Here is a 23,169-nt window from a genome sequence, read left to right on the forward strand (position 1 = left end):
AATACAGAATGACCAAATGGTCACACAAAGCGCGACAACTGCAGGTACACCATTAAACAGTACTGAGAATGCAAATGCTACGTATGATTTGAATCAATTTATGGCAATAATGCTACAGTTTAAGAACGACCTTACTGCAAATTCCAAACAACAGAACGAAAAATTAGACAAACAAAGTGAAGATTTTAAACAACTCAGTGAACAGGTCAAACAACAGAGTGAAAATTTCAAACAATTTAGGGAAGATAACAGACAGCTTAGTGAACAAATTAGAGACGTTGCCGCGCAGTGCCATGACACTAAGGAACAGTTGCGCGTGGAAATTGAGGCTTGTTCACAAAAAAATAGCGAAGAAATAAAGTCGATTGCGCAAGAATTAAGGGAAATGCAAACAGCCGCAACAAATACACTCAGAGACGAAATTAGCGGAGTCGCCAAACAGTGCTCTGAAAAAGCTACACAATTACGGGACGAGTTTAGAGCAATGACGGTAGAACTTTCGCGCACTATGGACGCAAAGATAGACGCGAAATTCGAACAGCAGTACACTCAGATTAACGAGCGCTTTAGTCAGCACATACAGAACAGTAATACGCGTTTCCGCAGATTTATTCAAGATCAAAACAAAGTAAAACGACAAGTCATGGAAACAATCACTGCACAGAGACAAGAGGACAAACGTAAAATATTCGCGAAAGCGAAGACGTATGTAGACAATAATATTACTACAGTGTCCGACAAAATTAATACCATAGAACAATTGAACGCGGAATTACAGGATGAAATTTCTGATCTTAAAGCAAAAACAGATACACACACAGTAAATATTCAAACAGTGACAGATAGATTCGAACAACTAGATCTAACACAGGATTGCGATGTCATCAAAGCTGATGTTAAAAAACTGAGCGAAACTACGCGCAAGTTGCAAAAACAGATTAATGCGTCTGATTCTAAAACCGATGATCAGGTTAAAATACTGACTGAAAAATGTGATGAATTGGCCAGTCGTATTGATGTTATCGAAAATACTAATGACAATAAATCAGACGATACTGCACCGGTTTCTTTTATCCAAACACCTGAATTTCAAAATTTGCAGCGGACAATTAATGAGATCGATTCGTCTAACAACACGTTGCGTCGGAGGTTATCAGATTTGCAACAGGAAGTGGCAGAGGTGAGAGACATTTCAGTTAGTAACATGTCACAACAGACGCCACTTTATGAACATGTGTCAGACTTACGCAGCGTGTATAATGTGAACAATTTACGGCAACTACGCGACTTAAAATCCGAAAAGCCACGCGACTTAAAATCTGAAAAGCTACGCAACTTGAAATCCGAAATCACACAGACAAACAGACTTTCACACAAACCTGAACGTATTATCAAACTAAGTGACGAGAACGTAGATTTCGAGCAATTTGCATTTGTAAGAAAATCTAAAGAATTTAATAATGACAGAACACAGGTACACGCTTTGAGCTGTATACGACAATTTGTTTTTATGCTTTCACCGCTATTGCCTGTAATGCAGAAGCTAACTTTGAACCAGATGCGACAATTTATTTTTGTATTTACAACAGCATTGCCTATAATGCAGAAACTAGAATTAACATGGATACAACTATTTGCTTTTGAATGTATACCGCAATTGCCTGTAACGCAAAAGCCAAAATTTATTTGCAGTGCGTAAAGACCTCAGGGGATTCATTACGCTTTAATGAATATGTGCCGTAGCGAGCATAGGGCCCCGAGCTGTAGTAGTGCTATTTCATCTTTAGTTTTCTGCACTGCTGCCTTTTCTTCTACTATCCTTTATATCTATCCAAACTGCTCTTTAACTATTGCTCTACCTAGGATTAAGAATATGTAATGAAAAACGGATATGACAAATATTTTACCGAATGTGACAATTTTCAGTAGGCACTCCCGTAATGGCAACTACCGCCGTAATTTTAATAACAGATAAAATCGTAATCATCAGTATGTGTAAAATTATCAGCAATAGGAACCATATTTTTGTAACAATAGATGTTTTTCACCACAATAGCATGAAAGTCAGCCGCTTAGCATACCTAACCAACAATGCAGTCTACAAGGTCAACCAAACTTTAATGTTTCGCCGCGTGCACGTATAGTCCCAGCTCTAACAAATAGTAACGCATGGCAGCAAAGAAATAACTACGTACAGACAACACACTATTTCAACTCGCATAGCAATACGCCGTATAGAAATTACTATCTTGACAGACGTAAAAATAACGAGCACAATTTTCAGCGTACATTTAATAACAGTCGATATTATGAGCAGCAAGAACATTAGCAACAACGTATTATCACGAATGAAACAGACAATAGGTGTCATCTATAGCGTAACACGTCAATAAGAAATAACAGAACAGTTCATATAGTGGATATGCCACAACATTCTCCCGTAAATAATAACACGTACGATAGATTTTAACCAGATACAGCACAGATTGCATATTACAGTAACGCAAACATTACTTTTGACACGCAGAATTTTGCTCACGAGAATGTTATTTGAAACATGCTTTGTTGAATGCTCCACTGTTATCGCACCCCGATCTTACTAGAAATTTTTCCATTGCTACCGACAGTTCCAACACCGCTTTAGGCGTACATATTTTCCAGGAAATAGAAGAAGATGGTTCAACAGTTATTAAAAACATCGCATTTGCAAGCCGCATTTTGTCACCTGCTGAGCGAAATTATTCTGTTACAGAACTTGAAACATTAAGTGTTGTATGGGCTTTTACGAGATTTCGGCACTTTCTTTATGGCAGACATACCACCGTTTACACAGACCACAGAGCGATACAATTTTTACTCTCGGCTAAATTTACTCACGACAGGTTAAGTAGATGGAAACTTTATTTACAGGAATTTAATTTTACAATTGTTCACATTCCCGGCACACAAAATGTTATAGCAGACGCACTATCGCGTTCTCTCGGCAACAATCAGCAAGACGTAGCAACCAGCTTCTGCAAAACAAATTTCAGTGTCATGTACATTCAGCAAGTTGCATTTGAAAACTTTATTTCATCGTCATTACAGGACATAGCAAAGGAGCAAAATAAAGACAATGTGTGGAAAGATATTAAACAGCTTTGGCAAGATAAGAAAAATGTTACGATTAGGAACCACTACACTGTACGCAATGACATTCTGTTTCGCCGCTCTCATCCTGACAGGAACAATTGGTTATTATGCATACCTGACGAACTGGTTAACAAATTAATTTGGTACACTCATTTAAGTTACGCACATTACGGAGCACGAAAATGTTTTCTTATACTGAGACAGAACTGTTATTTTGCCAACATGGAGAAACGTATACGACGAGTTTTAGCGTCTTGTAAAATTTGCCAGAAAGCTAAATCAGACACCACTTCACATATTCCTCCTTTATATCCCATTATACCTGTTAAATTAAGACATATGGCCGCAGTAGATATTTTTGGTCCGATTCCGAGAACTAACAGAGGTTTTTGCTACATCTTTGTCGCTGTTGAGCTCACTTCAAAATTTGTTACGTTCACTCCATTACGCAAAGCTACTGCTAAAACTGTTTCGAAAGCATTTGTAAAACATTTTTTATTTCATGTAGGGCATGTGATGAAAGTAATTTCTGACAATGGATCACAATTTCGTAGTAGCGTATGGACACGCATGTTACGAGCCAGAAACATTTCTCCGATTTATATATCCAAGTACCACGCTTCTTCGAACCCTTGTGAAAGATTAATGAAAGAAATTGGTAAGCTGTGCCGAATATACTGCCACAAAAGACATATTGATTGGGATACACACATACTCTCATTCCAAGATGTAATTAATTCCATTCCAAATGAATCCACTATGCTATCTCCGACTGTTATACTGAAAAACGTTGAACCACCGAACAAAATTAAAGAATTAATAGAATTTCCCAAAAGTCGTCGCCTACGACACCACGAAATAATTGACATTGCGCTGAACAACATCAAACGTGCCGCAGAGCGCCGGAGAAGACAGCAAAAACAGGTTTGTACACGCCGCGTCTTTCACGTTGGACAGAAGATACTAGTACGTACACACTATTTATCCAGCAAATTAAAAGGTAAGTGCAGTAAATTTGAACTTCTATACGCAGGTCCATATCGGATTCGCAGCATCCCTCACCCCAATGTTGTACACGTCGAAACTTTGAGAACCAGAAAATCGAAAGGCAATCACCATATATCAAACATTAAACCGTTTATTGAGTGAAACCACTGTATGATTCAACACACTATGATGCCATTTACTAAAGCAATTATATTTATGTGACTACTTATTGATGATTATCGTATTTTTTCTTGGCAAGTGCCCGGCAAGGTAAGGTTAGCAGGTCGCTTTTCTTGTCGTTACACATCAGACCGTGCACATTTTCCATTTTTGGTGTATGTGACTGTACTCCAGTTTTGTTTGTATGGACTATGAAATAGTTAAGATATAACACACACCAGTCGACTTTGACATTTTTTTTGCCTTTTGACATCTCAACATCGTGACTGTTTCACATTTTTTTTGTGCTGCTGCATTGTATTATTCTGTGTATATCTTTGTTTTTGAACACTGTCAATGTTTTTGACATATTACGTTTTCTGTCATGTTATGCTGTAGGGTTAATTATGTTACCATAAACCAGTCATTATCTAGTGGGTATATGATTTAAATGCAGGACATTAATCTTTGTTCATCAATTTCAGAAAGGAATGATGATTCTAAGAAATAAATTTAACATAAATGGAATTTCACCTACGGAATAAACGAAAGGAGATGCAATAACTTTATGAGGAAGAGTAAATGGATCAGGATTAACAAACATTAACAAGAATATACTATACTCATCGAAGAATAGCAGTCTTAACTAATTTTTTCTTTCAGAATACAAGGTGATTGATGCAGGCTGTCAGACTGAACTACACATCTTAGTTTTAGTGATGAAATATGCTAGAGATAAGGAATAGTTATGAAATGAGTAATGAAGTGATTTTTTGCAGATGATAATGAATACTGATGAATAATGATGAAGGATATGGTATTATGAATAATGAAGTTTTTCTTTACAGGTGATGATAATGGTGAGGTTATGATGATATGGATAATGAAGTTTTTTCTTTACAGATGAGGATAATGTTGAAGTAATGTATTTATGCTACGTAGTTATTTAAGTATTTGTTGCAGTTTGCTTTGACAGCAGGTGTTACATTGCATAGTAGGATGACTGAAAGTTTTGGAAAGGACAGCTATGGAACACATTTTTATACACACTTCACTACCTGTTAATTCGAAGTTCACTACTTTTCAGCATAGTGTGCGTTTCTTCTTTCAGATCAATAATCCGTTTTTGTATTTTTTTTTCAGGAGAAGTTTTTCATGACACTTACTAAACCTGTTACTTATTATACCTGTTCTAGTACTTGCATTTTTATATTTTTTACCCATTTGTGTTTATCATTTATAAATGTGATCACATGTACTGCCTTGTTACATAATCTTGCTACAGCTGACTCATGACGAATGACGTTACCTATCCTCATTTGCAGCAATAGGTCAAAAGCAAATAGTGTTATGTTTCAGCAATTAATTATCGATCCCAACGCAATGCATTGCTACCAAAAAAAATGTTACCAGTCCCACATAATGTCACTAGTTTATGATAATTCTGAATAATACTGATCAACTCTGAATAGCATGTCACTTGAGTAATGACCTCTTAATGAGACTATATTCAAAATAATGCTTTGTCACTAGCTAATAACTGCCACTTTTTGTTGTAATGATACTACTTATAATGCTTGTGATTACTAATGATTTGACTGTAATTAACTGATTTTAATAATGCCTTTGTAATGATCTGAATACTACTGAATGAGGAACACTGTTTATTGTAATGAGTACTTGTAATGCCCATGATTATTAATGCTATGACTGTAATTAACTGATTTTTAATAATGACTTCGTAATAATCTGAATAATACTGAATGATGATTTTATTCAATACTTGCTGGCCACTGAGTGCCAATAATTAATGTCACTCCACGAATTGTTATTAATTATGCCATTGATTAGCTCTTGTTTCCAATGTTGATACTTTGTAATTTGAAATGAATGTGACTGTTTAATAATGCTTTGTAATTAGGAGAAGGCTAATAATTCTTAATATATTGGAATTTCAAATGATTAATTAACGATGCCATACTTTGTTGTTGGAAATGAATGTGACTGTTTCATAATGCTTTGTAATTAGGAAAAGACTAATGATTCTTAATAGATTGGAATGACACATAATTAATTAACTATGGTACTGTTTAATAATGCTTTGTAATTAATTAAGGCTAATAATTCTTACTATATTGAAATGACAAATGATCAATTAATTAACTGTAATTAGACAAATGATTAATTAACGACAAATGATTAATTAACTGTAATTAGACAAATGATTAATTAACTGTAATTAGACAAATGATTAATTAACGACAAATGATTAATTAACTGTAATTAGGAGAAGGTTAATGATTCTTGATTATACTCTGTAACTGAAAAGAATGCGATTATTTCATAATGCTTTGTAACCAGGAAAAGAAGGCTACTGATTCTATGTACAACAATTGATGAACATTTTTCTGTAATACTACATACTTGGTACAGAAATGTTCAATAACTGGGCTATGAATGCCACAAACTACTAATTAAGTCTGTAATTGTCAATATTATGTGACATAATGTCCTTCTCCTCATAAGCTAACTACCCTGAATTACTGCAATGTCCATTTGTCCTGTTTATCCTAGTGATCATGGAGCACTATCTTTGGTTTTGCACTAATTCTACGTTGGTGTGCCTTGTAAGAGTGTGGTGTTGACACGACATGCTGTCCACCACCGTGAGCAATGAAGATGTTATTATGGTCCCACTGTTTGGTGTACCTAATGTACTGCCAAAATGAAAACATGGAACATTACTACGACAGTTCAGTGTCTTTGCTACACTGATAAATTCTGATGGGAAAAGATCTTCAAGTTGTGTCACTTGGTGTTGTACTTCTGTGGAAAGATATGGACTTTCAGAGCAGCTGTGTGCAATCTAAAGTGCTACAACCATGATGCAATCCTTCCCTTTCCTATCCTGATTCTTGTCACATAAAGAAAAATTTTGGTAACATCATTTATGTTCATAGGTTATACATTTTTCGATTCGCTGAACTCCAATGCGAGTACACTTATGTCACTTGTCAATATAATATTTTTGCCAGTCTGTTCATTTGTTCTGAATATGCTAAAGAATTTTTTCAGTGCCTGTGCACTTTATTATCTGTCAAATAATTTGTATATACTTTTCTGATTTGCTACTATGTTTTGTACTCACACTTTGTCTTTGTCTGATATGGACTTAGTGCGTGTGCACAACATTTACTTTATGTACTACATCTAATTATTCTTGCCAGTCTGTTTATTTGTTCTGCATATGCTAAAGAATTTTTTCAGTGCCTGTGCACTTTATCTGTCAAAAAATTTGTACATACTTTTTTTTCTGATTTGCTACTATGTTTTGTACTCACATTTTGTCTTTGTCTGGTATATTTTGTACTTAGTGCGTGTGCACAACATTTAAATATTCTGTAAGTTGTAGAATTTTGTTAATTAAAGAAAAATTTTGCCGCGCTTGGCAAGTCCAAATGACTCACCATCGCTGCCAAATTTTTGCCCCCCCAGTGGAGGGTTATGAAACACGTATGTAACGCAGCAGCGATGGCGAGGCATTGTAGCATCTGTGACCAGAGAGTATGCGCTTGACCGCGCGAGTGTTGCGAGCGGTTCTCAGTCAGTCAGTCTGTCGTTGCGAGTCTGTCAGTTCAGTCTGTCAGTTCAGTCGTTGCGAGTCTGTAGCTCTGTAGTCGTCATGCAGAGCGGTCGGTCAGTAGTAGCAGCCCAGTGCGGTTGTGTGATGTAGGCGGTCGGCAACACTGGTCAAGATGAGGAATAAGGTATACTGTTAATTAATATAATCATTAGATAATGAAAAATTTTATTTATTGTAATTATTCTCCAACAAGTCTCCCAATAATAATTTTTTATTTCAAAAGCATTTTCTCAAAAATTTAATTTTTTATTGAACTCAAGATTTCGTTGCACTTCCCATTTCATTCCACTTCTTTTGAAGAAAAATTCCACTAAAATCACAAAAAAAAAGAGAATATTATTATTTGCAATGCAGTTCCTCCAAGTGGAGCGCAACAACAAGAGCAGATATGTGACATCCATTTATTCTGAGGTAAGACTTTAATTCTGATTGTTTTACACAGGGCCAAAGACCGATATTTCGGTTTAATTGAATTTTCTTGTCACTGAATGGACTTTACTTTTGAAGGATTTATATTTGAGTCAGATTGCGAATTTCACATTTTTGTTGCCATTGTCAGTACATTTCATTGTGGGCAGGTTACGCTTAGCGCAATGTCCATTAGCATCCCTAAATAATATTGTCAATTATTATAAATTTTGCGGGGAGGTTACACTCGGCTCCCATTTCTATTAAGTATTGTCGATTTTCTTTCTTTTAAAATTTCTGTGGGGAGGTTACAGTATGTCATTTGAGAAAAGTTCAAGTTGGGTTTCACATGTTCGATGTTCTCGTAATCGACGCTGGTTGGCACTGAGTAGGTTATCCTGTTCAAGTTACTTCATTATGTTTGAGCTCAGAATATGTACTTGTATTCCACAACAAATAGATCTTATAGCAGTGAAGAAAAGAACATTGGAAAACGCAACTGAAGAAGTCAGCAGGGCCATCATGTAAAGAAAGTTAGTGAACTAGAACTTTGGGATAATGTGAGGAATCACAATGAAACTTTCCAGTGGATCACTCTCACTACTTTCACCCAAGAACAAAAATAAAATTGGTAAATCTGTCATTGGTCCCTGTACAAAGCTGTGCATACAGAAAATGGTCTTAAAACAGCTAAAGACCATATTTACAGAAAGATATTTTCAGAGGATTACGGCCTCTGTTTTCATCATCCCAAAAAAGATCAGTGATGTCTATGTATGGCCTACAGTATCGCTAGAGTCAATAAAGATGAACTTACATCTAATTATAATGCCCATCTTTTAGAAAAAGACAGGGATTGAGAGGAGAACAAAAAGGAACAAGAGCAAGCCCAAAACTTATATAGGACCTTTGCAAGTTGTAACCTCTTTTTCAAAAAGTTTTGTTGGCACCAACTGATCCCAACAACAATGCTTTGCTTTATAAGCATCGATTGAACTCTTTTAATTTTACAGACCATGGAATAAAGTCGAAAGAAGGAGATCGTTTCATGTGTTCAGGAACAGAAGGAAAATGAAGTACCTGTTCAATAACAAGCTGCTTGTATGGACACTGAAATCTCTACCTGCAATGGTAAAGCACATTTTAGCAGGGAGATTAGAATATGATGAAGTTTGTTGCTGTGATGTGATTGTCAGCTGTTTATGAAACACTTAAGCTAGCATTAATCAAAGAATGGAAAAACTAGCCCAGAATACACTGATTTAAAATTCATGTTTATTTGTCATGCTGAAATGGAACGTAACTCATTGCATCAGGCAGTCACTATAGAATAAAAAAACAAAGTTGGTAAGACTGGACTGGAATTCTGGCTGGAAGACTATTGCTGAACATGCAAGAACAAGGGATGACTAACCTTATGTTGTTGACAAAATAACCCATCAATTGGAATTATCGTTTGAATCGCCACATGCCTATTAAGAGAAAGGATGTGTGCAGCAAGGGAGTCAGGTGGCTGAGACCGAGTGAGGTGGCACAGTGGTTAGCACACTGGACTCGCATCTGAAGAATGATGGTTCAAACCTGTGTCTGGACATCCAGATTTACGTTTTCTGTCATTTGCTTAAATTGCGCCAAGCAAATGCGGGGATGGTTTCTTTGACAGGGCAAGGCTGATTTCCTTCTACATACTTAACAAACTCTGAGCTTGTGCACAGTCTGTAATGGCCTTGATGTCGACAGGGAATTAAATCCAATATCCCTTCCTTCTTTTGATGGTTAAGGATGTTTTGGGTAAACATCATACAACAGCATCCATTTGTTATGTGATTTGAAGAAAACTTTAGTGAAGAGTGTAGGGCTCTGACATGTATCAAGAAAACAAGAAAAGTCAACAAAATTTAATGTCAAGCATTGAATCTTTGTACATGTCTATCTGTCCTGTAACAAAGGAAAACCACAACAATATGATGTCGCTATTCAAGTCAGTGCTTTCCACACTACAAGTGGATTGTTGATCATCTTGCAAAAACCTACAGATCAAAGAAAACCAGAAGGATGTCCTTCATCTCATCAGATGATTCAGTGAATGTCTTCTGATATTGACGGATGTTTTTGAAATTTTGTAATGTGTTGTGAAAAAGTGATTGAATAACACTGTATTTCAAAAGATTCGACACTGTATCGTATGGCTAACCCTGCTGTTCTTTCAGGTCTATATTGTCCAAAATGGTTATAAACTTCATTTCTTATTATTTAAACATGAAAATAATTTTATGAAATTTGCTGAGTTTGTCTGAAAATATAAGCGCAGTATATGGTTCAAATATTTTTGAAACATTTTAATTCTCTGGTCACAATCCTTAAGAATTACATACGTAGTGTTCAAGTCAATGTGACTCAACATTAATATGATTGCTCTAAAGTCAAATACTGACTGGTTGTCTCATATTTTACAGTAGTAATCACTTTCATTGGTCATAATTACTCTCAACATTCAAGAAGTCAACAAAGGCGCTGCATTTGCTAAATGGACTTGTATTACAAGTTGTCAACTGTTCGAATTATCCATTGTTTGTGCTCAGTTTGTGTTCTCTATCGATTATTATCAGTCTGAATTGTGACATCATGTCGATTACATCACTGACTGATGCTGAATTGGAAGAATTAGTAAACAGCTCAAGAGACAAAGTATCACTTTCCATGTTCGAAGATCATGTCAGTAATGCATCTGAAAGCGAGTATTCTCATGACATTGACGATAGTCCAAAGCCTGTTCAAAGTAGTATGCAGACTTCTATTTCTAAAAACGGGGACATAGAATGCTAGTTGCAACCACCAGGGCAAATGGCAGCCTGCCTGCTAATGAACGTCATCAGGAGTACCCTGGGAGTTACCAGGTGTGCAAGCAGGAGAATAAACGATGTAAAAAGCTCGTTTGAAGTATTATTTTCTACAGAAGTTTCAAATAACAGAGATGTCAAATATTGAGGGGCAACGAGTTTATGGTAAACAATGGACAAACTTTGATGATTCTCTTTTTCGTGCATGTTTAGGACTCCTATTCCTTGTGTGTGTATAACATTCACAAGGGGAATCTACAAAAAGTTTGTGGGATAAGGATACTGGTCGGAACATATTTCGAGCAACCATGTCTCTAGAAACATCCTGTAAAATGTCGCGCGTCTTGCGGTTTGATAAGAAATCCACAAGAGAGGAAATATGATGTACTAATAAACCGCTGCAATTCGCAGTATCTGGGAAAAGTGGTTAGAGGCTCTTCCTAAACTGTAAAGTCTAGGAGGAAATGTGACCGTTGACGAGCACCTGATGGCATTTAGGGGCCACTGTCCATTCAAGCAGTACATCCCAAGCAACCCAGCAAAATGTGGAGTCAAGATATGGACTCTGTGTCACAGTCAATCTTCATAGGCACTGAAAGCTCAAATTTATACAGGAAAGGAGAATGGAGCGGCGACAGAAAAAAATCAGGGAATGAGAGTATTGCTGATCTTACCTCTGCTTTGCTAGATCAGGATATACATGAGACAATAAGGGACAGGTGTTCCTGAAAAGGAAACTGATAATGTTAGGAACCACAGGTAAAAATAAGCCAGAGCTTCCACAAATTATGACCAATAGCGAGATTCATAGCTCTTCATTTTACTTCACAAATGACACTACAGTGATCAATTACATTCCTAAGAGGAATAAGAATGTTATTCTAATGACCACTCTCCACCACAGTGAGAAAATAATTGAAAAGGCTAATAAGAAGCCAAAAATGATTTTAGGTTATAATTCAACCAAAGGGGCTGTAGACACCCTCTATCAGCTAACAGGTACATATAGATGCAAACGAAATACCAGTAGAAGGCCCATGTTAGTTTTCTAGAGTATTCTTGATGTTGCTGCTTATAATGCATGTGTCTTGTGGACTTCGATTGACCCTAACTGGAATGCAAGAAAATTAAATAAAAGGAGAATATTTTTGAAGGAACTTAGAAAATCACTGTTTGCAGACCACATTGCATCAAGTAAGCATTTTCCAAGAACAGAAAATTCTTTGAGAATGGTTAGGAGAATTCAAGACCCTGAAGGAGTGGCAGGTGTGGCGAAATCAGTAGCAGCAAAAACTCTACTAAATGTTCACAGTGTAAGCTCTGTCTTCATCCAATAAGAGTAAAACAAACATGTTGTGCAGAAAGTGTAATAAACATGCATGCAAAACACACGTCACTTACTTGTGTCCAAACTGCAGTGAGGAAGAAGGAAAGAAAGTGATATGAGCAGACCGACAGGTGGTTATTGAGAATGACTTTCTGGTGGAAATGTCCGTTGCTCCTAATATACTCTGCATGAATACTAAAATAATAAATTATCTTAAGCGACGTTCTGTGCTATTGTTATTATTGTTATTATTATTATTACTTTTATTATTATCGCTATGATCGTTAACAATATACTGAAATATGAGAACAATGTCGATTGCATACAATTGTACGAAAAATACATGTGAGTAGATTTTTCAGCATTTCATTATTTTGTGTCGTATTGACCTGAAGAGTACATTTGTGTAGTAAAAGTGAACAGAACAACAGGGCTAAAGCAGTTCTTGCATACTTTAATACTACTATGCATTTCTTTGAAATAAGTATGTTTATGATAGTTAGCGACCTCATGTAATTTGGAAATCACATCATGTGCAGTAGGTCAGAAAATATACATATCATTTTTTTGTTTAAAAGAAATCAGATTTGAAAGGAAAAACAGAACAAATCTAAAAGTACAGTATTGGACTTTTCTAACTAAATGAGCCATGAGACCACAATTATTTCAATCACTTTGTGTACAGCTTTCAAATTCCAATAAATTTTCAAAATCGTTTCCTTCAATAACAGTTATTGTAATTTATGTAGGTGTTGTACTAATATGGCGGAAAGCATTTACCAAAGAGATAGAATAACCTATAGTGTTTTGCTTTTCGCTTTTTTTATTTCCGGTCTTGCAAATTAGCCGTATGGAGATTCTTCCATAATGTTTATCTTTCGGCATACAGCACTATGTTCTGTCTTACTGCAATATCTTTGGTTTTGGTGTTGCATGATCTTAACTTGTTGCCATCTCGTGGTTTTGAAGAAATTTGTGTGTTACATCTTACAGGTAATAAATAAGCCTTTAGAAATTACAAAAATCAGTAAAAGAAACACTAAAATTTGTTTGGTGACCAAATTAACTCGGTATTTCTTTTATATTATGATTACAGCTGATTTTGATGAGTGTAGTCGCGAATATTTTGTGATAACACTGTGGTAACTATTCCTGACACGGTTTTTTTCTAATGTTATTAGGCATACGTGAATGAAACTTTTCAGTATTTAATGGTGAACATTACTTATGCCGTGCCTGGTGACAGTCTGGGACGCTGTGTGAATGTTGTAATTTTTTCAGGTTATGTTTATCACAACCGAACACCTGTGTTGTTTTCTGTGGTCTTATAAGTTTTCGAATTGCAAAAGGCAGGTAATAGTTCTTAAACAAGCAGTTTAGTGTGATTCGTGTCTACATGGTTCATCCATTAAGAAAATTATTAGGTCGATATTGTATGGCGTACAGTCCATTGCTTACTGTGTTTGGCGTGTCTGGTAAAATCGCTGTATGTGCCTTCGTAAAAGAGACGTTGCTATTGTGACATGTTGTCAGAAGTTACTGGAGCAGTTTCTCCACGCAATGATCTCCAGCGAAAGTGAATGTCAATTTTGTGTACTCCGAGACTGACGAGAAAAGGTGGACAGTGAAGTTCGCACATTCACCAATTTAGCATGGTTATGTTGACTTGCGTAATAATGTTTGCGAAGATAGTCTGCTGTGATCTGATGCAGGGATATAGCTGCTGCAGATTGTAGAGCTACCGTTAAGCAATTTTACAAATGCCCCCACCTACAACATTTCATAGTTTGGATATGTTCGCGTGAAAAGTAGTGTTTTAGAAGGTATTAATTGTGTTGCATTTTCTGTTTATTTTCAGTGTGCTTTGGTTATTTATCTTTCTTGTTTTCTTCTATAGCTTGGTAAATCGCGTGTAAATACCAGTTCGTTGTAGTGTGTGGGTTTCAATGTGTTTTTGTATAAGATTATCATAACATTATTTAGAAAGTGTCAGAAAATTTGGCCAGGATGAGGTATTAATTAACCGAGGTGTAATTTCTCTAACAAAAAGCATTACACATCATCAGAACTCAACAGAACATTCGTCATCATTATGGTTAGTAGGAAGTAGTTTCATTAAATCAGTTTTGTAAGGAAAAACTAACAGATGGGCAATTCCATAGTTACGGGTGTTACATGTACACACCTTAAAATCAGGAAAAATAATGTAAGGAAAAATATTTATTGAATTTAATATTGAAAACTTTTAAGGCTTACATTATAATTCAGGTTAGAAATGTTGATACTGGAATTGTTTTATTGTTCTCCTGGTTATTAATCAAAAAAGTAGTGTTACGGGTGTTACCAAAGGTAGACCTGACCCCTGTTATGAGTTAGGGAATTCTCTAATTTCTCCAAACTTGATGAAGCTTTTATTCTCGTAAAACAACTGTTAAGAGGTATTGCCCCAAAATTTATTCTGAAATATAAATTTTTATTTTTTTGGACATCATAACTCAGTATCCTATATATTTTTTGCTGTTACAGGTGTTACATTAAATGTTACGGGTGTTACATAGATGCATCAGATTTGATTCTTGAAGAAATAAATCTACCTCTTACAATTGCATAAAAAGTAAAGAAGTAGGCCTATTGTAGTTTATTTGGAATAAAATTATGTACTTAAGAAAACATATTTGAAGGATAAAGCTATTTATTACACAAAAAAAATTATTACAATTTTATAGTACAACTAGGCCAAGATATCGTTACTTACCTAACATTTACCTCATTTTGTAGGCCTAATAAATTTATGACAAAAGTGTTTTCTTATTATTGATAGGTTTAAAAACTTCATTTAATAATCTTTTTCAGCAACATCCAACTCAAAATTGAACTCATAGTACAAACGATTACCTTGTTGTTTTATTTCTGGTGTTGTTACCTTAGATAGTACTTGGCCGAATTGCACAAAACAAATATCAGTTTCATCTAGTTTAAAAAGTGTTTTACTTTTTCCTACTGACTTCAGAAGCATTATTTTCACATCCTCCTCTTCAGCAACCTCACTCTGGCAGATTGCCAAGTAATGGTATTGAATTTTGGATAGGGTTGGCCACTTTTAGTCACTTGGAATGTCAATCAAGACAAATAACCCAAATTTTAAATCAGACTTTTCAATTTTATTATTTAGGCTTAACTCTCAAGCACTTCCAATATTGTCTTGTGATTCAGATAGTGGAACAGTCTCCTGATCAGAATCATCAGAACTGAACACTTCATAGAAGTTTATGCATCTTTTTGCATGTAGGCCTAATGTTTTAGTTTTGGCCTCCTCAGTAATACTGACACACTTGTCATTAATGACTCTGCTGTTTTTGAAACCAGCAAATCAGTTGTGTTGTAAGGCCGAAAGTGATGGCAGCCCTGGATTTGAGGAATCGCTTGTAAATTTTTCCACCTTTCATCCAAAATAGGAATGTTATGCTCCACTGTTATCTTATCAACCCATAGTACTTTAATTTTAGAAAAATTCTTCAGGGTGTAGTCACAAAAGTCAATTGCGTTATTAATAATAACTTTCCTAGATCTAACAGCTGTCTACACGCTCCTCTTCAGTGCACCTCCAATGCCATCCATGGCTCCTTTACCATTTGAACTGGCAAAAAAGTTCCACTTAACTGGCAATCCAAAGTCTCTCTCAAAATAACATAGATTGGACAAAGTATATTTATTTTTGAACTGCCCAGCACAGTTGGCAGAAAATATATAAATTCTTTTAACTTTAGGAAAAGCTTTTCTAATCTCCGTTATAACAGTTTTAAGAAAAGGTCACACACAATATTTTGTGTGTGAAAGGTCGTTACTGGTGACTGCATAGGACCTGACTTCATGGTTTGCAAACCAAATGCAGAAAGCGCAAATAGTTACTTGTGAATGCGCCCATTGTGCACTCTGTACCTCATCTTGTGAAATTAGCGCATAATTCTCTGCAAAGTCCAGTTGAAGAACACATTCTTCAACATCAAGGCTGTTTTTCTTTCCTTGGAAGAAATCACTCTGCTTTATCTTCACGTAGCAATGTTTTTTAAACTGAGGCAATTTGTCAACCAGTGATGCTAAGGCATAATCGCAGCTCCCTGAATTTTCGCTAAGACAAGGACGATGTTTCGCATCGTTTTCCCATTGCTTCCAGACAATTTTTTTAGTTAAGTCAAAGCCTTCTGGGATAAATTTGCTCAATTTAATTTGACATTCCTGGCATGACCCTAAAACACAGTCTTCGTTCTGTGAATTACAACTTCATTCGTTCAATAATTCCTTGTGATTGCTTGGAACAGATGGAACAGCTTTGCTCAAGGGCTCAAGTATGCTTATGAAATTGTAGTGGTACTTACACACACACACACACACACACACACACACACACACACACACACACACACACACACACATACATACATTATGTGGTGTATATGATGATAGGAGAACAAAAGGTGGTCGCAGTGAATAAAACGTGGTCTTTCCTACAGAAATATCTGGACGGAGTTTTTTGAATTCCTCGTAAACCTCTCCTACAGTCAGAAGTAAGCGACACTTTTGGAATTTCTGTTTACATTCTCCCTTTTTCCATACAGTTACAAGATCCTTATGCCCAGGAGCTTGGCGGCTTATGTCGTCCCCAGTGAAGAACTCTAGAATTTTTAGTTTTTCCTCTTCACTTAAGACTGGAGTTCTGGAATGTTTTGTATAACATGAAAGTTTCAGGGCCAATTATATCGGAAACTATCTTTTCAATAACAGCGGATTTTTTACTGGGGCTTATTGGAAGTACCCTTTGGTTATAATTTAAATGCAGGGCCTAGGCCTACTAGAGATGGTGGCATTAAACCTTCCAAATCAAGTTACAGGTGTTACGCATGTGTTAAGTAACACCCGAAACAAAAATTATTAACACCCGTAACAGCTCTAAGAGTGTTAAATAAGATTCCAAAATGCCATGTAATGGTATGATATTGTAAAACATGTGCATAACCTCACTTTTACAGAAAGGCATTGTACAGAACAAATTTACTAGATTACAAATTAAACTTTTGTATCTTTTTTGTTACGGGTGTTACAGGCTGCATATATATTATAAAACTAACAAAATAAAGAAATTAGCTCATCACAACAAAACGAATTATTATGAGCTACAACAATATTGACTTCAATATTCTTTGCAACAATAGAACAATCAGCCATAGATAACACAACTAATACTCATCTGGAAATAGCATAAAACATACCTCTCTGTGGTGCCATAGAGTAGTGCACTTTAAACGCTTAGTGAAGGTAGAAATTTAATTTTTTCATATTCATGATTATTTTGCAATGAAAAAATGTACTTTTAACTTGGCATTTTTAAGGTTGTATTTGTAATATTGTCATTTTAACTTTTCTGTCACAAAGTCTCTTTAACGTGGAATGACCCAGATGTTAAAACTTGATGGTAATCAAGAAGCAGAAGTTCCACAGCGCATTGTATAGATTGCAGTACAAGTGTATGTTTTTCTTCAGTGAGTAGGTAAAGATTCCAGAGTATCAGTGCTTACTGTGCTTACTCTAAATTGAGGATACAACTGTGAATCAATGTAGATGAAGAAAGTTTCAAAGTAAGACCTATGTTAAAATTGCATATTCACTGGTTGGCGAACATCATTTGCGCATCAGCCTGAAATTAAGTAACACGGCAAACAAAGTGTTGAATAAAATGTTTGGTTTTATTCAGTAATTTCACTACAGTGTATTGATTGCTTTAATTTATCATAATGTTGAAGTTAGTGTACACACAAAAATTACATGTCTTCCATAATTCTCTCAGTGGCACAGTATACCACAAGCTTGTATTACAAAGGAATGGCAGCAACAATTGATACTATTTGGTTTCCATTGAATGTGATTTTAAGATTGAATGTTGTCTCCTCATAACCTGAGAAGTGTGAATGAATTGATATCACTGAACAGTCTTTTCCTCATCCACTGTTGTGTGTGTCCTGTGTAATCAACCATTTTCTGCACCCAGTAGGGGAGTGAAAATACTGCCTTTGAGTTGTACCTCATGGTAAGAATGGAAATTAAGTAAAACTGTTTTTATCTGATTGCTTGTTTTTCAGATTTGTATAAGTGCAGCTATGGACCAGAAGCCACCTGTTTGGATGAAAAAAGAGGAAACAGATGAAGTACCAGCTGAACCAGGCTCCATGGTAAGTGGCTTACTTGTACTTCTCATGAATGTTTCATTAATCTATTTGTGCAGTATGGTGTGTGAATACATGCAATTTTTGTCATACTACTGGAACCACGAGTAATATAGTCTAGTAAAAAACCAATGTTTTTCAGTGTTAAACATGACATTTTTCACAGTTGAAATGAGCTTTGTGTTGAATGTCACATGGAATTGAGGCAAGGGTTACAATTTAGTGTTCAATAAACAGGGAAAATATGTTGTCCCTCATAAAAATTTTACAATTATTCAGGCTGCTGGCTAAAGTGGTGAAATACTGCACGTGTCGGCAGGACATACAGTTGGCAAAAGTTACAGCGTCTCAGACCAGGGGTTGCTACATGTGGCGGTGCCGTAGAGAGAAACTATGGTGCTCCATAAGCCATGGTACCTGTTTTGAAGGTCTAGGTTGGACATGGGAGAGATTGTGTTGATGGATGTATTATTTTTGTTATAGATCCTCCCACAGTTTTTGTGCACATGACACTGGTGTGAGAGAGAGAATGGTTTTTGACTGGTTTTTGTTTTGTAGGGAAGTTTGTTCTGAATATATTAAGTACAGGGGTAAGTTGGATGGGCGAGAGGTGGTGGTGGGGGGGGGGTTGCAGTTTGGGAAGAGGAAGTATGGGAGGGGTAAGTATCTGGTTGGTTTATGGGTGTGGGGGACTGTTGTATCCGGAGATGGTTTTTCAGTGTGTGTTTGTAGGGGTTTGGAAGGGTGCATGAAAACGGAATTGGTGGGATTAATTGAGAAGTGTATAGAGGAGGGTAGCACAATAGTTTCCAATACAATTCAAGAATTATGAGACTGGAGCATGTAGAAATACGATAGAGGGGTTGGGGGGGGGGGGGGCGATTAAGTCAGTTATTGGGAGGGGGAAGAGGTGCTGCATCAAACCAGTCTCAGGACTAAAGACCACAACAACAACAACTAGTTAAATGAGTATGTACTGTAAATGTAATGTATTGGGTATATATGGTTGGTTAAGGTGGTGTTGTGAGGGTGGGCGGCTGGGGGGGGGGGGGGTGTGTAGTTGTTCGTAATGTTTGCAGAGGTAGGTGGGGGGCTGGTCGTTGTTTTGTGATTATCTTGTGAAGGATCTATTTTGTCGCAGTTTTTGAGTTATAGTGTGTGATTGAGATTTGTTTATTTTTTGGTTTTTACTTGTTGATGGATATTTGATTCTTGGGGCAGGGTGGAGGTTGGTGGGGGGGGAGGTTGGTTGGTTGTGGGTGGGTTGGGAGTTTCTTTTGGTTTTTTTGTTTTGTTTTGTTTGTGTGTGTGTGTGTGTGTGTGTGTGTGTGTGTGTGTGTGTGTGTGTGTGTGTGTGAGTGAGAGAGAGAGAGAGAGAGAGAGAGAGAGAGAGAGAGAGAGAGAGAGATATTGTGGTGGCTGGCCTAGTGTGCAGCGCCAGAACTTTTTTGTGTTAAGTAGTCATTCTTTTGGGTATATTTTTCGCGTGTTATGATGGTTGGTGGGATATTTCTGTGTTGTTTGCTTGGTAGTATTGTTTTGGTATAGTGAGCTGCTCTTGACCCATATAGGGTACTCTACTGGGTATAAAGCAAATGGTCACTGCTTTTTACTTCGGTGGCCATTTCCTGTGCCTGTTCAGTGTAGTGGAAAATTTGTCTCAATTCTTTGGGTTAGTATTACAATAACCATTGGTTCCATTCACTCCTTTGTTCACCAGACCCATATAGGTAAAGGGAAGAGTCTGATTCCAATGTGTTGTCGCCGTTAAGGGTGTTTCGCTATCGTGAGCTGATGCTGACCTATACAGTGTGGTCCATTGATCATGACAGGGCCAAATATCTCACAAAATAAGCGTCAAATGAAAAAACTACAAAGAAACAAACTTGTCTAGTTTGAAGGGGGAAGCCAGATGGCACTACGGTTAGCCCACTAGATGGGCTGCCATAGGTCAAACGGATATCAACTGTGTTTTTTTAAATATGAGCCCTCATTTTTTATTACATATTTGTGTAGTACGTAAAGAAATATGAATGTTTTAGTTGGACCACTTTTTTCACTTTGTCATAAATGGCGCTGTAATAGTCACAAACATATGGCTCACAAATTTAGACGAACAGTTGGTAACAGGTAGGTTTTTTAAATTATAATACAGAATGTAGGTATGTTTGAACATTCTATTTTGGTTGTTCCAATGTGATACATGTACCTTTGTGAGCTTATCATTTCTGAGAATGCATGCTGTTACAGCGTGATTACCTGTAAATACCACATTAATGCAATAAATGCTCAAAATTATGTCTGTCAACCTCAGTGCATTTGGCAAAATGTATAACGACATTCCTCTCAACAGTGAGTAGTTCGCCTTCCGTAATGTTCGCACATGCATTGACAATGCACTGACGCTTGTTGTCAGGCATTGTCGTTGGATCACGATAGCAAATATCCTTCAACTCTCCCCACAGAAAGAAATCCAGGGACGTCAGATCCGGTGAACGTGCAGGCCATGGTATGGCGCTTTGATGACCAATCCACCCGTCATGAAATATGCTATTCAATACAGCTTCAACCACATGCGAGCTATGTGCCGTACATCCATCATGTTGGAAGTACATCGCCATTCTGTGTCATGGAGTGGAACGTCTTGTATTAACATCGGTAAAACATTATGTAGGAAATTGGCATACATTGCACCATTTAGATTGCCATCAATATAATGGGGGCCAATTATCCTTCCTCCCACAATGCTGCACCATACATTAACCCGCCAAGTTCGCTGATGTTCCACTTGTCGCAGCCATCGTGGCGTTTCCATTGCCAAAAAGTGCATGTTATGCCAGTTTACATTACCACTGTTGGTAAATGACACTTCATCGCTAAATAGACTGTGTGCAAGAAATCTGCTGTCGTCCCATAATTTCTCTTGTGCCCAGTGGCAAAACTGTACACACAACACAACACACTTCAATTTGGAGCCTGCTAGTGCAGAGGGTTGCATTTTGTGTCAGCAACGTGGAAGAGTTGACAGAGTAATATGCATGACAAGTAATACCACAATTGATATTGAGAACAGAATAAAAGTTTTGGAGGCATTACTTCCCAGTACACACTTCTAATAAATAGATACCTTTGACCATTCCCTCCAGAGTTGTGGCATGGTTTCCTTGGCTTTGGCAGCATACATTTGGAAGCCGTAATACTGAATGCATATTCACTGATCAGCCAGAACATAATGACCACTGCGTTAGAGTGTCCTCTGGTGAGGAATGATTGCTAGTCACACACACACACACACACACACACACACTGTGCAGGTAGTATCAGCCAGCTTGCTGTCTGTGTTTATGATGGGGAAGGTTCGCAATGAATTTGAGTTTGACCTAGGGCAGATTGTGATTGCCTGGAGGCTCAGCACAATGTTTCAGAAATTGTACAGTGTATTTAGTGTTTGAGGAGTGCTGTGCTGAGTGTCTTCAACACGTGGTGAAACTAAGGTGAAACCACATCCAGACATTGTGGGGTTGGGTAGCTGCTCCCCATGACAGATGGTGAAATAGAACAGGTGGCAAAATGAGGCAACATAATGCACTGTGTCACAAAGTCAAGAGTGTAATAATGGTTTGAGGAACACTGGTGATTTCCAGTCAATGTACTGGTTCCCTAACTCACCAGATCTGGGCCGGATCGAACACTTTGGGGATGTCATAGAACATGGTATCAGAGCTCATTGCCCCCAGCCCTTCCTCAGAATTTATGAGAATTAGGTGATCTGTCAGTACAGATGTGGTACCAACAATCCTACAGTGACCTACAAAGGCTTCATTGCTTCCACTCCACAATGTGTTCCTATCATTATGTGGAAAAGTTGGGCACTCTGGCTTTCAGGAAGGTAGTCATGATGTTCTAGCAGATCAGAGTGTGGCAGTTCCCATTATTGAAAGACGATGCTTTTTTGGTTGTGGTGGTGGTGATCATTGTTATCATTATTTGTATTATTATATTCATATTATTATGTGCAGCTAATTAATAGAAAGATAAATTAATAACACCATTTTTGTTGTATTCTTGCTATCTCCTGCCAACCATCTCTCTCCAATGCATCCTCTTTGCCTACGCCATGCCGCCTTATTATTTCATTGATACTGTCTTTCCAAAACTTAAGTGGTCTACTGTGTTTCTGTCAGCAAGGTAGTTTCCAATAAACTATTCTTTGGCCAACAATTATCTAACATTTTCAACAAATGTCCATACCAGTTTGATGATTTCTTTCTATGTTGTCGCTGTTTCATTTGTCCTCATTTCAGCTCTTACTTCAGCATTACTGATTTTTTCAGTCTTGATACGCTGGTGCTCCTTCATAAAAAATACATTTCCAGGACTTTGTCTTCTGTTGAGACCAACATGTAAAACCCATAGTTCTGGTCGATAACATAGGACTGGTTTAATCTTTCTATT

At 36.9% G+C, this 23,169-nt stretch overlaps 1 protein-coding gene across 5 annotated transcripts in view; it reads left to right on the top strand.

Annotated features, from left to right (window-relative positions):
• The first annotated feature begins 13,416 nt into the window (after positions 1–13,416).
• Positions 13,417–23,169, top strand: part of LOC124720171 (zinc finger protein ZFP2-like) — a 72,076-nt gene continuing 62,323 nt past the window's right edge. For 2 of the 5 annotated variants that reach the window (XM_047245494.1, XM_047245498.1), the window contains exons 1-2: positions 13,417–13,489; positions 18,631–18,720. In XM_047245494.1, the coding sequence (XP_047101450.1) occupies positions 13,430–13,489; positions 18,631–18,720 (150 nt within the window). In that variant the 5' untranslated portion in view covers positions 13,417–13,429. Of the gene's footprint in view, positions 13,490–18,630; positions 18,721–23,169 lie in introns of those variants that run through there. The other 3 variants (XM_047245495.1, XM_047245496.1, XM_047245497.1) reach the window with 2 other exon arrangements.

The sequence above is a fragment of the Schistocerca piceifrons genome, chromosome 11 (assembly GCF_021461385.2).
Source record: "Schistocerca piceifrons isolate TAMUIC-IGC-003096 chromosome 11, iqSchPice1.1, whole genome shotgun sequence".
Taxonomy (NCBI): Eukaryota; Metazoa; Arthropoda; class Insecta; order Orthoptera; family Acrididae; genus Schistocerca; species Schistocerca piceifrons.